This window comes from Xyrauchen texanus, chromosome 43, assembly GCF_025860055.1.
Source record: "Xyrauchen texanus isolate HMW12.3.18 chromosome 43, RBS_HiC_50CHRs, whole genome shotgun sequence".
NCBI classification, from domain to species: Eukaryota; Metazoa; Chordata; class Actinopteri; order Cypriniformes; family Catostomidae; genus Xyrauchen; species Xyrauchen texanus.
This window is the reverse complement of record NC_068318.1, coordinates 6,513,541-6,530,139: the sequence shown is the minus strand read 5'-3', so window position 1 is coordinate 6,530,139 and position 16,599 is coordinate 6,513,541. Positions and strand designations below refer to the sequence as shown.

At 37.1% G+C, this 16,599-nt stretch overlaps 1 protein-coding gene across 1 annotated transcript in view; it reads left to right on the top strand.

Moving 5' to 3' along the window:
- The window catches only part of LOC127636063 (ciliary neurotrophic factor receptor subunit alpha-like), a 335,920-nt gene that overhangs the window by 111,833 nt on the left and 207,488 nt on the right, over positions 1–16,599 (top strand). Inside the window, exon 2 of the mRNA XM_052116438.1 lies at positions 7,141–7,222. Coding sequence (XP_051972398.1) covers positions 7,141–7,222 — 82 coding nt within the window. The remainder of the gene's footprint in view (positions 1–7,140; positions 7,223–16,599) is intronic.

Below are 16,599 nucleotides of genomic sequence, written 5' to 3'. Positions count from 1 at the left end.
CGCCAGAAATGGGGGAAATTCTGAAGAACTGACAGAAAGATAAAATTTTAATTCCATTCCTGTCAGTCCATTTTTATTTCTCGAGTGCTGGAATAAATATCAAGTGTCAGTCAACAGAATTAAGTATTTCTCTACTTTGCTCAATGATTTCAACAGAGTGGAGAGGAAAGCCACAGTTTTACTAGCGGAAGGTAATTGAAAATGAAAAAGACCACTTCAAAACTAAGATGCTTTTTGACCATACCATTAATTTGGACATACTTGCTAAATTAATCATGAAACAGCCATAAATTGCACTCTAAACCTCTTAAAATATTTTTGATGGATTTTTGATGAGCATAACACACAGAGAAAAAAATAAAGGCAGAGGAGTCATTCTATGAAATGGGTGCATTTCCATTTTTGTTATCAAGTGATTAAGTCCTATTTTTTTTGTTTTTAAACTGGTTATGGCCTCCTTTCAGAAACATTCAATAACTAACAATATGACCTTTCTATAAATTATATGTATACAGTTTCTTGACATTTAATCATAAAAAACATTCTCTGTCCTAGGTAATTTAGGATCACTACTTTATTTTAAGAATGTGAAATGTCATAATAATAGTAAAGAATGTTTTATTTCAGCTTTTATTTCTTTCATAAGTTTACATACACTTTGTTAGCATTTGGTAGCATTGCATTAAATTGTTTAACTTAGGTCAAACACTTTGGATAGCCTTCCACAAGCTTCTCACAATATGTTTCTGGAATTTTGTCCCATTCCTCCAGACAGACTTTCTGGTGTAACTGAGTCAGGTTTGTAGGCCTCCTTGCCTGCACACACTTTTTCAGTTCTGTCCACAAATTGAGGTCAGTTCTTTGTGATGGCCACTCTGATACCTGGACTTTGTTGTCTTTAAGCCATTTTGCCACAGCTTTGGAGGTGTGCTTGGAGTCATTGTGTGCTCGTGGTCCATTTGGAAGACCATTTAAGACCGAGATTTAACTTCCTGGCTGATGTCTTGAGATGTTGCTTCAATATTTCCACATAATTTTCCTTCCTCATGATGCAATCTATTTTATGAATTGCACCACTCCCTACAAAGCACCCCCACATCATGATGCTGCCACCCCTATGCTTCACGGTTGGGATGGTGTTCTTTTGCTGGCAAGCCTCACCCTTTTTCCTCCAAACATAACGATGGTCATTATGGCCAAACAGTTACATTTTTGTTCCATCAGACCAAAGGAAATTTCTCCAAAAAGTAAGATCTTTGTCCCCATGTGCACTTGCAAACTGTAGTCTGGCTTTTTTTTATGGCAGTTTTGGAGCAGTGGCTTCTTCCTTGTTGAGCAGCCTTTGAGGTTATGTTTCCTCCAGCATCTTCACACTGTTCTTTGCTATTGTTCTGGGATTGATTTGCACTTTTCACAACAAACTACGTTCATCTCTAGCAGACAGAATGCATCTCCTTCCTGAGTGGTATGATGTGGTCCCAAGGTGTTTATACTTGCGTAATATTGTTTGAACAGATGAACGTGGTAACTTCAGCCATTTGGAAATTGCTCCAAAGGATGATCTAGAATTTTGGAGAGGTATTGGCTGATTTATTTTGATTTTCCCATGATATCAAGCAAAGAGAAACTGAGTTTGAAGGTAGGCCTTAAAATGCATCCACAAGTACACCTCAAATGGACTCCAATTACATACCTAAAGGATTGACATTATTTATGGAATTTTTCAAGCTGCTTAAAGACACAGTTAACTTATTGAATGTCAATATCTTACCCACTGGAATTGTGATATTGTCAATCAAAAATGAAACAATCTGTCTATAAAAAACTGTTGGAAAAATGACTAGTGTAATGCACAAAGCAGATGTCCTAAATGACTTGAGGAATCTATAGTTTGCTTATATGAAATCTGTGGAGTGGATTTGGTCTATTTTATGTGATGCAATGGATATGTTATATTTGATTCATTGTGGCAAGCATGAAAATCAACACATTTTGTATACTAATTGTGACAGGGTGGAGGGCAGGGCCGGGTCGTTATTATACCCACCCTGTCCCTTATCAGCCTTGAGAGGGATAAAGGCAGACGGTAGTGCGGGAGAGAGATCGTTTACGGACATGTCCGTCGTGTGTGTGTGTGTTTGTCTTTTGTTTAAGTAATGTAAATATTGTTTACATTGCCAAGCCGGTTCTTGCCTCCTCCTTTCCATTGAACTGCTTTACACTATTAAAATTAGAACTTGCCAAATTTTGAGCTTGACTCCTCTAAAAACTCAAATAATTTTATTTCCTCTTTATTATGTTAATTGAAGTAACAGTTCACTCTTATTGTGTGAATAAGCATGATGAAAGCTGAATGATGGTGGGAAAAACAGTTTTCTGTTCTGTTTTAATTAAAATAAGTGAGTGTGTATATGACCTAGTGTTATTGGGTAAACCAATACATATTTTATGTCAATACAAACATATTTTATAACAATAACAATAATTATTATTATTATTATTACTATTATTATTAAGACATATATATAAAAATGCATATCCTCTTTTAAAGTATTTATTTAAATATGAAATAATATGTTTAATAGTTTATATTGAATTATTATAGTATATAAGCATGCTAAACACTTTCAGAATTACATTAAGGGTTCAATACAAGTTAAGCTCAGTTGAAAGCATTTGTGGTATATTGTAATTACCACAAATGTATTGATTATTAATTATTATTAAACATAAAAAAAGCAAAAATCGAGGTTACTGTAATGTATTGTAGATGGCAATGACAATGACGATGAAATTAAGAACCGGACTCTGGCGTGGCTGTGACACGGCATGGAGTGGACACTGGCTTGAACATGGACAGAGACTTGAAAACGACCTCCGTGGTCGTGTACATGGGCAGAGACTTGAAAACGACATCTGTGGTCGTGAACATGAACAATGACTCAGGAGCGACCTCTGCGGTCGTAGTCGTGAACAGAGTCTTGGGAATGACCTTTGTTTTTGTGGGTGTGAACAGAGTCTCGGGAACAACCTCTGTGGTCATGAACATAGGCTGAGACTCATAGACGAAATCCCTTCTCCTCCTTCTCCTCCTCCTCAGTGAGGCCGAAGTTGGCGGTGCAGGCTCTGGGACAGACGAGACTGGCAACGCTTTTGCCATTTGTCAGAGTGGGATGGAACTCTGGCTCGGCGATGAAGTGGGATGCTGGCATGGTAGCCATGACATGAAACTCTGGCTTGGCAGCAATGTCGTGGAACTCTGGCTCGGTGGCGGCCATGTCGTGGAACTCTGGCTCGGCGGTGGCCATGGCGTGGAACTCTGGCTCGGTATCCGCCTTCCCCACAGTTAATGTGGAACCAATGATCTGCAGGGCGAGGTCGATATATTGGGCCGTTGGGATCACAAAAGATCCCACAATTAAACGAATGTTCTTCTTGTATTCCGTCTGTGGCTTGATATGTGCTTCCATCCAGGATATATATATATATATATATATATATATATATATATATATATATATATTACAGGTTATAAATATTTGGTATCTTGCTTTGAAAAAAAAAAGGCTCTTTTTGGGATCGTTTTAACTGTGAGTTTAATGTTTTAAATGCTGTGTTCTTAGAGAGATGATATTGATATAGTTTCCCTAGGATGTGTTGTTTTTGGTTCTAATTTAAAATCTGTAAAGTGTCTCAGAAACTATCTTAACAATGTCACAAACTGTGCTTTTACTTGACAAGATACCAGATTATCCAGTTAAAAAAATAAAAAATAAAAAAAAATAAAACTACAGTTCTCATCAGAGTGTTCCAAGTCAAAAGCCAAAATTATGTGAGCTACACTATCAACATTCATTTTATACACCCCTATTGTATGACAACATTCATCACATTTTACTTACCACATTTTCAGGGAAACATTTGAGACTAGGCTGATACGTAAATGTGAACAGGTCATTTAAAAGAGGTGGGGGACTTGAGTTACATGACTTGACTCGAGTCTGATTCGAGTCGCAAATTTAAGGACTTGTGACTTGTTTGACTAAATGAAGAAAATTACTTGATTTGATTTTGACTTCAGAAACAGCGAATCGAGACTTGACTAGACTTGAACTGCATGACTCGACAATGACTTGAATATTTTTTATTATTATTATTTTCTATAACCTATTATAAACAGTAATGAAATGTGTTTAAATAATATTGCGACATCAATTAATTAATGTGCAAAAATTATAAGCCTGCCAGCACCACTGATCTAAATCTGCGCAGTTGACAGATGATTGTCGAGTTCCCAAAATAATCTCCTTTGGATATAAAGATTTGGAATTGTTATGTGTGAATAAAAAAGTATGAAAATATACAATGCAATATCCGATACAACCACCACAACCTCGAAATTCATCAGACATTTAAAAAACCACAAGTTAAGTAAATAATTTTGTTATCCAGAAAGATGAATATGTAAAATTACTGTTCAAATGTCTGATGGTTGTCAGTAAATTAAAATGATTCACGATTAATCTCATGTTTTGTAACACGACAAGTTTGAAATGACCAGACATTGCCTATAAATGTGTGAGTGCCTTTTCTAAACCTTCTCAACAGTCAATAATATACCATAAACATTTGTTGGTAATATAAAAACATAACAGGCAGATTTGCAGTCACAACACTTTATTTAAAATGTGACAAGTAGTATAAAATATACAGAATGACTTGTGACGAAATCTAAGTGCTCTCATAGTGATTATGACTTCTGAAGACTTTAACTAATGCCCTTGAATGCAATACCTTTATGATTATTTTATATAAATGTATCACTGAAGGGATCTGACTGTCTTCAGAAAAGTTTCAATGGCATTTTCTTTTCATCTTACATCTATATAATGCCTTATAATGTATTGTTTATAAGCACAGGGTTGCTTTGTGAACAAGCATTACCAGGGCAACAGCTATTTTTCTGCTGCATAAGTGCCACCTACTGTCAGACAGCGAAATTGTATTTTCATTCAGCCCGTCTTTTGTCAGATCAATGTGAAAATCGGACTAAATTTGAACTGGTTAATTCTAAAAATCTAAACAATTCGGATAATAAGGTATCTAGAAGTATTCACTGTATTTTTAAGTGCCCACAATCAAAAATGCTGTGTATGTTAATTTATGCAATTTACTAATATATATATATATATATATATATATATATATATATATATATATATATATATATATATACATATACATAACCCATTACTGTTATACAATTCATATAAAAAAAATGTATGTAAAGATATGTATATAAGTTCATCTTTTCAGAGCAAAAATAAATATTTATTTAAAAAATGTACCTCTATTTATTTTAGTAGGCTACTGTGGCTTGACTCGAGACATGATGGTTAAGACTTGAGACTTGCTTGTGATTTGCCCCCACATCTGTAATTTACCAAAAAGTGTTTATTTATGCGGCCTGGACACAAATTTCCAAAACATGGAAAATCAGGGGAAGACTCATTTATATTAATGAAGAAATCCATACCTGATTGAAGAATTCAGAAATATTTATTAGGAAAGCGGTTCCTGATAACCTACAACCCAACCCTAGCCCAAATCCTAAACCTACTGTAAAACTTAACAAATTAGGTAGCGCTATACTCATAAATATGAATGAGTCTTCCCCTGACAACCTATGTTTTGGAAATCCGTGGCCTGGACAAAACTTTGGCTCAACCAATGGTGTCAGTTTCGGAAGGGACTTATTTTTGCAGTTTTGTTTGGTGCCGCAATTAGGGCAGAAATGACACTGTACCTTTAAATGAAATTAAATCTCTATAATAGGTGCTGTAAGAAATTTTTTGGAATGTCATGCAAAACCTCATGCCCTTTCTCCAAACATACTGATCTCTTAGTGAAATCATAAACAGTAGGTTGACTTTTCTTTATCTAAAATCAGTCTGTGCATACCAAATTTTGACACACTACCCCTAGTGGCCAAAGTGGTAAGAGTTTTTGTGTGTACGTGCACAAGTGAGCTCCATTTTTCAGGTGAAATGTCCATGGAGGGGCACCAAAAGGAAAAAAAAATTACCTTTTTTTATTTATTTATTTATTTAGCTGTACAGGCAGTGATACAGTGAAGAGGAATGAATGTGTAATAAATTGTACTCCTCAACCCAAACCCAAAACATTATCCTAACAAAGATGCAACCTACGAATCCTGCTTGTCATTGATTATTCAAATGTAAATTCTTCCTGGATTCAACACAACATCCGAACCTGGGTCTTCCACTCTTACACACTTTCGGTCACACCACAGGGGAAGGTAAACATGCATGAGCCGATGCAAACATGTCTGATAGGAGATGGCGCTTGTCAGTGAGTTGGCATAGTGTGGCTGATCCTAGGGTACCGTAAATATCGGATACAACATGCCAACCTCATGTGTGATAGTGTTACTCCAAAACCCTCTACTCAATAGACATATCGATCAACCCGATGTAAGACAAACCAACTGCATAAAGTGATTGACAGACAGAGAGCGTTTCTCATTGGCTACTTTTATAATAGACTAAAAAGTGCTCCCCAAACTCCTTTTTACTGTTTACTGAGTCTAGAGCTGTCGCAGAGACAGGTGTGATATCTCAAGATACCGATTTCAGAGATATCTGTTAGGTAATAAGGGGATTTGATGGATGAGATTCCAAAAGGAATTCTTTCTCCACCTTTAAGTCTCCTGAGCTCCAGAATAACCATTGAGCAAAGAATATTTCCTCTGGATTGTAAGAGAGTTTTGGATGAAATGGGGTAAAGATAAAAGCTTCAACAACTTTACAATGGTTCAAACAGTCTGGCATTGTCTTTTTCCCTTCCTTTTTCTCATCTCCGCCTCTCTTTCCCAATGCCAGTGAGGGAGAGGGACTATCAGTCCCAGAGGACATTGATTCTATTGAAGACATGCTATAAAGAAGGAAGGAGGAGGGTGGTAGGGCGGGAAATCGTGAGGCAGAGACATTGGTAGGAGAGAGACACTGAGTGAGGAAGAGAGGGAGGACCCTGTCCTCATGCTGTCTTGGCATTGGTGCTGATAGTTTCTTTCGGGCAGGCCAGAAGCCTCACATTCTACCTCTGTGTGTGTTTCCACAGATGGCCAACATTGTGACATCCTTCTGCTGTGTGGTACTTGCAGCCGTGGTGGTGGTGTATGCCCAAAGGCGCAGCCAGCAAGGTAAGTCCACATTTCAGATACTTCCTCCATCTGTTGTGGGTCTCAATTGTTTCTTTGCCTTTGGTGCAGAAACAAACAATTTCTTAATGAGATCACGGGGGGCTTTCCTAAATTAAGAATCTTTTTGTTTGCTTTTGGTCAGGTTTTCTGTATTCTTTCTTTGTACTTGTTATTTTCTTTGCTTCTCTCTCGCTTTTATATGGGTGGAACAGAAAATTCACAGTGTTAGCGGATGATCACCTGACTTTGGGGAGGGGTGTGTGAAGACTGTTTAGCGCATGGCCTAGCTGCCCGGAGACACAGAGTCTAGTCTGTCACCAAGTCAAGAACTAGAGCTCCAGAACAAAGTAGTCCTCGGAGTGTGTTTGTGTGTGTCTAAGTTTGGAACTGACGCGTTATCTTGCTGTCTGTGATGGGATCACTCATGCTTGGGTGAGTAAGCAGCTATGTTGTCTCTGCTTTCCAATTCAGTGTCATTTTGTGAGACAGCTGGGTAGATGTGCTAGCAAGACATCCTTGTTTCTTCAAAAGCTGCTACTTTAAAAGCTATTGTCATTTGTTAAGTTATTATACAAGCTGGATGCAATAGGTTATTATGGTGTGTCTTAACCAGGGGTAACACGAGTTGCCAGTGACAAGTAATTTTTCTGTCCTCACTGAAAGCGAAAATATTGTGTGAAAAGTTAAAATGTGACAAAATAACAGTCACCAGGAACATATTTTATTTTTAAGACACTGACATACACTACATTCAATTTAAACTGAGTGTTTGGCCCATTGGAATGTTCAAGATGCATTTTGAGGGTGTGGAAAAAATAAGGACAGTTTGAAATCAAATGGGAATGCAGTTAATTATATTTCTGAAAGCAAAACAGAAATTTTTGGAAATTCTCATTGGTTAACAGATGCTGATGTACAGACTGATCTAATTAAAATGACATGACTGGAGACATTTTTGCAAAATTGCACTACAAGGTTCATTACCTGTATCGCAGCAGTTCTGAGGTAAAATGTCCACTGTGTGGCACTAAAAGCGAGTTAAATCTTTTCCTTAACAGATTAGGTTTTTTAGGTTAATGCTTCTATGAAATTTTCGGCTCATATGTTGACTTGCGTGCTCTTTATGACTCCTTGCATTGCAAGTGCAACAGACCTGTAGAACTTGTTTGGTAAGTAATGCAATTGTTAAAATTTATCACATGTGGTTTTCATTGTACATGACATAACTAACAACTAGTTGTGCAATATAGTTCTGTTCACACAGCACAGGTTTGCTAAAAATGCGGATTTGAGACCTGAAAATTTGCGGGTGTCAGTTCAGTTATAGAATGCAGTTGTCACTCTCGAAAATAGCCAAACTATTTGTGAATGTAGCCATATTAAGCGCTCAAAACAGGTCTGACAATTGTATTCTGCTGCTGTGTGAATGTAGCCATAATGTGCTTTTTGTTTCAGTGTTTTGTTTATAACTCAGACCAGGTACTCTGAAACATGGAAGATGTCTAGAGAAAAAGAGAATACGGTTATTATTTAAGTTTCTTTCGAAGTTGTGTAATTATTGGTGATCTGAAACTAAGTTGCATAAAATGCTGAACTTTCAAACAATATTATTATTAGCAGATATTGTTCTGTGTGATCGGATATTGTATAGACACACTCATTTTGTATTGGTTCAGGCCTTCTTGTAACTTTACTGGGATACTTCATATGCCACTGCCTGAACGTTGGATTTAGAATAGACCTCACTGAAATGACCTGCCGGTTGAACTGCATTGTACCTCACTCATCTCTGCCTGACTACACTCCGAAATGGGATTCATAGATATCAATAAATTGCTAACAAAAGCCTTCCTCAGCCAACTAACAATGGACAATGCATCTATGCAAACGTCTGCAGTTAATCCAGGATGAATTTCAAAGACATTAGTCATTAATCTTACAGTTCTAACAAAATCTTTGTTTAAACACTGGCCCTTAACACTTACTTAGTTGATATGCAATGGACATAAATAACTAATATTGGCATTATATTCATGTGTTTAGACCCCCCACAGTGAGCCTGGTTTCTCCATTAACCAACATCTTATGGAGTTTTGTGTTCCTTGCCACAGTCGTCTTTGGCTTGCTCACTGGGGTTCTAAATACAATTATTATTTAATTATTTATTTTTATACAAAGTTTACAATCATATTTAATCAAACTACACAAAGAGACTAAGACTTTATATATATTACAGTTTAATTTTCTGTTAATGCATGATTTTCTGTAAAACTGTGATGTGTGTTGAGAAAAGCGCTATAAAAATAAAAATGACTTTACTTTACTTGACTTGACTTATTGCTTTGCACAAGGTTAGGACAAGTGTTTCATTTCAAACCTTGATTTTCACCATGAGGTTGTTCTTCTTGCAAATGCTGATGAGTTACTATCAGCTTTACTTTATGTTACATTTTCTAAAGAATGGGGAGCAATGAAGTTGTTAAATATCTGGGCTGCTAACTGAAAGGTTGTTGGTTCAATCCCTGACAGGTTATTCTGGGTCCCCTGACTGTATATTGGTCTGGGTCTCATACCTATTTAATAAAATACAGTTTCAAATGATTTTTGCCCCCCACCCACCCCCCCACCTTTGGACACCTCAAATCATTACTGCTTTCACCTCACTAGCTACGACTCTGATCCCTGATCCATGAAATATCACCATTTTGTCCTTGTCCAAGATTCAACCTTACTTCAGTGGGACTCAACCTGGATAACTGGTCACTTTGGATAAAAATGTCTGCCAAATGACTTCCTCCTAGAGAAGGATTGCTGATGCTAGACCAATCAAAAATGCAGATGGAACATTAGGTGTGTTCAGAACATTGTTTGAGAGTGATAATACTTTTTTTAGACCTCTCATGCTGTTGTCCTACACTGCTGCATTGGTCCACGTTTTGTTGAAGTTATGCTTTTTCTAAAGCTGATTACATCGCTATAATGCCTAGTCATTGGTGTGTGTTTCTTTGTTAGTGCAGTTGAATTGATACACTGATGTCATAGCGAGATGACATCATCAGCTCATCTATCAGCAGTGCTGCTTATCTACTTCCATGCCTTATTTTGATTGGTCAGCTGATCATTTTTAATCTATGCAGCAGTCATCACAAGCACAAACCACATGCAATGCTAGTTAAGCTGCACACACACACACACACACACACACACACACACACACACACACACACACACACCCCCCACACACACACACAGATTAAAACAGCTTAATTATATGCCAATACACACTGACTGAAATACAAATGGACTTACTAACAAACACAGAGATACAGAATTCAAGCTGAAGTATGTAACTTTGTCAGAGTTAAAATACTTCATTCTATCCCAACTTAATTTGCAGTGACAACAAAAGTACAGTAAGTAATTCAGAGGTTCATTTACTCGAAAACTGTAAACGCTTTGTCTCTGTGGCACTATAAAAGTTCAGTGTTTGTTTAGAGTGACCCACTTAGAAACAGTCCCATCAACGTTACTCAACCTATGGGTATGAGTTGGGGGTGGGACTATCTGATGGTTCAAATAACAGCAGACGAGGGGTAATATTGTTTATTTTTGCCATTCCGTACGGTGGCCCTAGTGTCGCAGAAATTACATCAGCTTTAAGAACAGTTCAATTAAGATACAAGAAGACAATGAGAGACAACAGTTTACAGGGAAATGTGTGTATAAATGTGATAATTTACTTCTTATTCACTAAAGATTTGTGTTTAATGCATAACTGATTTTTTATTTGGTAGAAAATTTGTCAAATACCTTTCAAAATTATCCAAGACAAATGTATTTGCATCACTTACTGTTATGTACAATGTTTCTTGTCAACTAAATATAACTCTATCTGACAACTTGGGAAGTCTTTATTCGGATTCAGTCATGCCCGTTAGTTTAATAAATAATAATAGTTTGAATTTCATGACAATATACTTTAGAATCCTTGACTGCTCTGGGAAGATATGCCAGGTGTTTCTTCTTCCAGCAAAGCTTGATACTGCAGCCTACATCTGTGCTAGCGACAAACTATCAAACCAATCCAACTATCAAAGCATTCAAATTCAGATTCAAGTGCTGACTAATTGGTTTTTACATTAGAGAGATGTAAAGTTTTCAGGTTTGGTTTTGATTAAAATGGGTTCCGTTGCATGACATAATTTAACTTTGGTCTAGCTAGAATGCTTGTCAACCAGCATGGTCTTTCTGGTTAAGCTGGTTGACCAAGGACCATAAACCATAAACTTCTAAAATCCAAAGGAAGTATTAGGCTGATAAGAAAGTTGTTTAAGCCCCAAAATTATATTTGATATTTCTACTTGATACGTATCTCCAATTTCCCACAATAAAGGTGTTCCATTGCACAATGCTTGGAAGATGACATGAAAGAAAATAAAAATATCAGCGCTACTGCTAGCTTTGCAGGTGTTTGATTGTCAAGTCTCCTAGCAACATAGTTTCAGAGGATCAACATTGCAAGGTAATGCTAGCATTTGTTCTGCAGGTGTACACTTATCAGATAATTTACTGTGTATTACACACCTGTCTCTAGCAAACATTTGCTAAACAGGTTTTATTTTCGGCTAATGTGAGAACTTTCACTCATTGATGATGTTATTTGCGTAAATGTGAATGCTTATTAATTATGTACATCTTTCTGAATGCCACCATGTTTGCATGATGTCAGATTGGTAATTTCCGTTGAAATCGGAGAAGGGGAATTTCCAAGTTGGACATGGAACTTGATGGCTGTGTCCACATGAGTACATTTTCATTTTAAAATCCACATTAGAATAGCACTTCCGTCACCAAAAGTGGAGCATTTAGAAAATGCTCTCCATTTTTGCATACTTTGGAAAACTGGCATTAGAAAACTGATTTTTCAAACAAAAACGTATTTCAGATGTGGCTAAAGTGAAATTCTATGTCAGTGTTTCCCAACCACTGTGCCATGGCACACTAGAAAACTCCTCAACTTTCTGAGAAATTTGCCATTTTTAAACCATAACTGGTCACTTTTGTGATTGTGAAGAGCAATGATTAATGTGAAAAAGTGAGTGATATTTATACGCATTAAGGGTCTTTCACATGACTCGCGTCAACACTGCATTGAAGTCTATGAAGTGACTTTACACCAACTTGTTTTTCACACACATGTTTTTGCTTCACCAATAATGTCTTATGCTCTCTAAAGAGAGTACAAAGCAACAATAAATATTTAAAAACTGTCCAAATTTGTGAAGAGACATTGAATGTCTCAATTGCTTTTAATGAAATATTACCTTATCGTTTATGATTATCAGAGACCCCAGTTATTGAACTAATTGAAATTCACTAAGAAAACACTAGGACCTAAACATAAACGAGTCCTTTTATTACTTTCGGTATTCAAAGCAACTGCAAGCTTTTTTTTTCTGTCTTCCAAATACATGATTTCTATGTTTATTGTGCACAACTCCTGCTTTTTTACGTGGCAAACTCGTTAAATCGCCCCTCTGTGATGCTTTCTGCAACTCTTGTCTTGTGGAGGGCAATGTGGTGCTTGACACTGGGTTCTGCCTCCAGAACCAAATAAAAACTGTCACAAGTTGTCTGTCCGAGGCAAAGACGCAAAATAAAATGACAATTGCCTCTGCGTCAGTCAGTTTGATTATGGACGGGCGAGTTTAAGACGATGCGGACCAGGCGGAAGGTTTGAGTTGTCGATTGAGTTCTGTTCAGTTAATTTTTTTAAGTGTTTTGTTCATATTTGAATCGTATTTGTTTTTTGTAATATTGCGTTGTTCATATGTCGTGTTTTAGTGGCCGCTTTTTACCCCGTCTCTGCGGGGTAAAAAAAAAATAATCTACTTTGTGTGGTGTCTCTTGTTCATCTGTTCTCTTCATAAATAAATAAATGCATAATCTGATATATACTCGTCCTGTAAGTTAATGATAAAGAACAAAAATAAAAGCTATTAAATATCTTATTATTATTCATATGAAAATTAAAATGACGGGTAATAATAGATTATGATGAGATTTTTATGACAGAAAGATGGACAGAAAACACGAATAATTTCTTGAAAAGGAAACATATTGACGATAGTTAGCTTATGTGGGATAGTGGTGTGCCGTAGAATTTTTTAGTCGTAAAAAGTGTGCCGTTTCAGAAAAAAGGTTGGGAAACACTGTTCTAGGTAACACTTTACAATAAGGTTCCATTTATTAACATAAGTCAACAACATTAGTGAACATTAACTAACAATGAACAATACTTATTAAGTATTTATTAATCTTAGTTAATGTTAATTTCAACATATAGTAATACATGTTTAAAATAAAAAGTGTTACTTGTTAACACTAGTTAATGCACTATGAACTAACATGAACTAAAATGAACAATAATATTTCTATGAACTAACATTAACAAAGATGAATAAATGATGTAAAAAAAATACTGTTAATTGTTTGTTCATTAAATTAAATGTTCATGTAAAATATTACCGAATTCTATATAATTCTTTTAAGTAGAAATGTGACTTTTGGAGTTGTGTACCCTTTCCACATTCCAATGAACACTTTTGGTGTTGTTTTGTGGTAAAAATTTGTTTTAAGTGTAATGTGTTCCTGGAAATGGATTTTTACTTTTCGATATGAAATAAGTTTTGTTGCTTCGTATTCTATCTTGAATTGGCACACTTGTGAAACAAGTTGAGTTTTTCTTCGGACATATTGAAAATTATTTTTCCTTTTCATTTAATTGGTGAAAGGACCAAAACCTGCTCCTCTTAACAAGCTGGTTTTAAGAAAGAAAGCCATATGTCTGCTTAAATTATATTTGTATTATTTTATTATCAAATTTAAATGTGTGTGTATATATATATATATATATATATATATTCTTTTTTTTTTTTTTTCTGAAACATTAAACGCAAGACAGAAATGGAAATAAATGATATACTGTATAAGGCAGCTCTATGCCTTTAAGTTATCTAGGCCAACTCTAGTGATATTGTAAACCTGGAACTTTGTACCCCCTCCTTTCATCAAAAAAAGACAGACAAAGCCTTGTTTCATGTCATATGTCAGAGAGATTGAGTCCAGACAAGCCCATTTCTAATAACTTCATTATTCATGAGACCCTAAGTGAGAATGAGAGCAAATATATTTCTGAACATCCATTGCCCTGGTCACTTCCAATCCGATTTAGTGTGAAGAAGTGGTTGAATTCAATCTATCACATGTTTGTCTCTTGTGGCCTATAGGGTGATTGCATCTTGATTGAGGACATCAGTGTGGAATTAATAATTATGATGACTGCAGATCTCTTGTTAGGACTTGCTGGATTATTATGCTGGCACACATATCGAAGGCAAATGGACAGTTTTCAGATCTAGATTTTAGAAACCAGGATTAAAACTAATCTTTGGCTTTAGGTGGTAATCTGTGATTAAGAACCAGTCATTTATCTGTTGGTACTTTTTGTTAAAAGTAGCATGTTATTTCTGTGCCACTAAAGCACCACCAAAAGGAGAAAAAAAAATAACCCATAGGATTTAGGATTGGAGAAATTATTTTAAGACAAAAGATGCACAATTTATCTTTAATAGATAATTTATTGTTAAATTAAATTGTCTTATGGACGTGTTCCCTACATAAAGAAAGTCAGTGGATGTCATAAGTCTCATTGGTGTGCAAGTGTGAATTTTATCAACAACTTCAAATTGGTTGTGTTCGAAGTGTGACATGGTGTGCCTTGCCTCCCAGAGAATGCTTTCGCTCCATTTGTGTGAATTTCATGGCACAATTGCACATTCAGTGTTTACCTTAAGAGTGTCATGGTTAAAGTGAGAAAGTGTGAATCGTCTCACATCCTTGTACCTCAAATCGACAGTGGGTGAAAAGAGAATGAAAGCGAGTGTAGTGGCGATCATCAAGCATGTCCTCATTTACAGCCAGGCTACTGCTAAAAAAAGCTTGTGAAAGAAGCCAGGTGTATGAAATGTTAACACTGACAGCACCCATCAAAACACAGTGATCTCTTTCAGTCCTGCTTTCAAGGTGTTGTAGCACTACTTCACAGATTTACACTAAATGCTGCTTGCATTCAGAGTCAGGTGATAAAGGTGTATTCAGGAAAACTAGCTTCAGCCTTACCATTTGCTATCTGAGAGTTGAAAGAACTGTTTACCTCTAAAATGTGCAAAAATAAACCACTCACATCTGTTTATAAATCATTTAGACTCGCCGCTGTCGATAAAGATCCTGGCATCAATCAAAGCTTAAGATGTTCTCCGTGGGAATCCCAACGCCGAAAACATAACATTGGCGTGGCTGCACATAGCACTGAGGAAACAGCTGTTATGTGTGAAGTTACAGAAGTAGTCTGAATACTTCCCTTTCTATAGTTGCACTGTTATCCCTATTTCATTAAACTAGTAATGAAGCAATATGGGAGAATCTTGAATGACCATTTGATATTTCATTTGGACATGTTCTTTTAATAAAAATCAAAAGAGAGAACTACAAAATTAAAAGAATAAATTTTTAGAACCATTAAAATAATATATATATATATATATATATATATATATATATATATATATATATATATATATATATATATATATATGTAAAAAGTTAAAGGATGGGCAAGGAGGAGGCGAGAACCGGCTTGTCAACATAAATAATAATTTAATAAGAAACTTAAAACACAACATAAACAACCACACATGCGGACATGCCCGTAATTGTCTCTCTCTCGAACCATCTTCACCGGCCGCCTTTATCCCTCGCGCGCCTCATCAGGCCGATTGGGGACCGGGTGCGCGATATTCCGACCGGCCCCGGCCCCCTCCGCTCCACACTCCTCCCGGCGTTATCTCAGGCCGGGGTGCCACCGGCATGACGTACACCCCCCCCATCCCTGGGGCGGGGTTTATCTTGCGTCCCGCGTGGTCATCCCCGCCTTCCTCCCCTTGGAGGAGACAGGAGGGGAAGACAACAACAACAAAACAAAATAGGCGAGAGAGGAGAGAGAGAAAAAGCTCACTCACCGGTTCTCTGATGTGCCGTCGCGTGGTCCTCGAACACTCCTCCACACTCAGGCGGACGACAGCCGCTCCACCCCCGGGCGAACCAGTGTGAAACCGTCGACCCCCAGTGGGTAGAACGCGCCTCCGCTTTTCTGGCGGCAAATGGGGACACTCCTCCCCTGGCAGCGGCTCTACCGCTCCGGGCGGTCGGAGAGTTTCTTCCATCCTCCCCTCGCGGACGGCGGTCTTCCCTCGACCCCTCCGCGTCTCTGGGGACGGCAGGGCACACCTCCGCCCCCGGCAGCGGCTCCCTCGCTC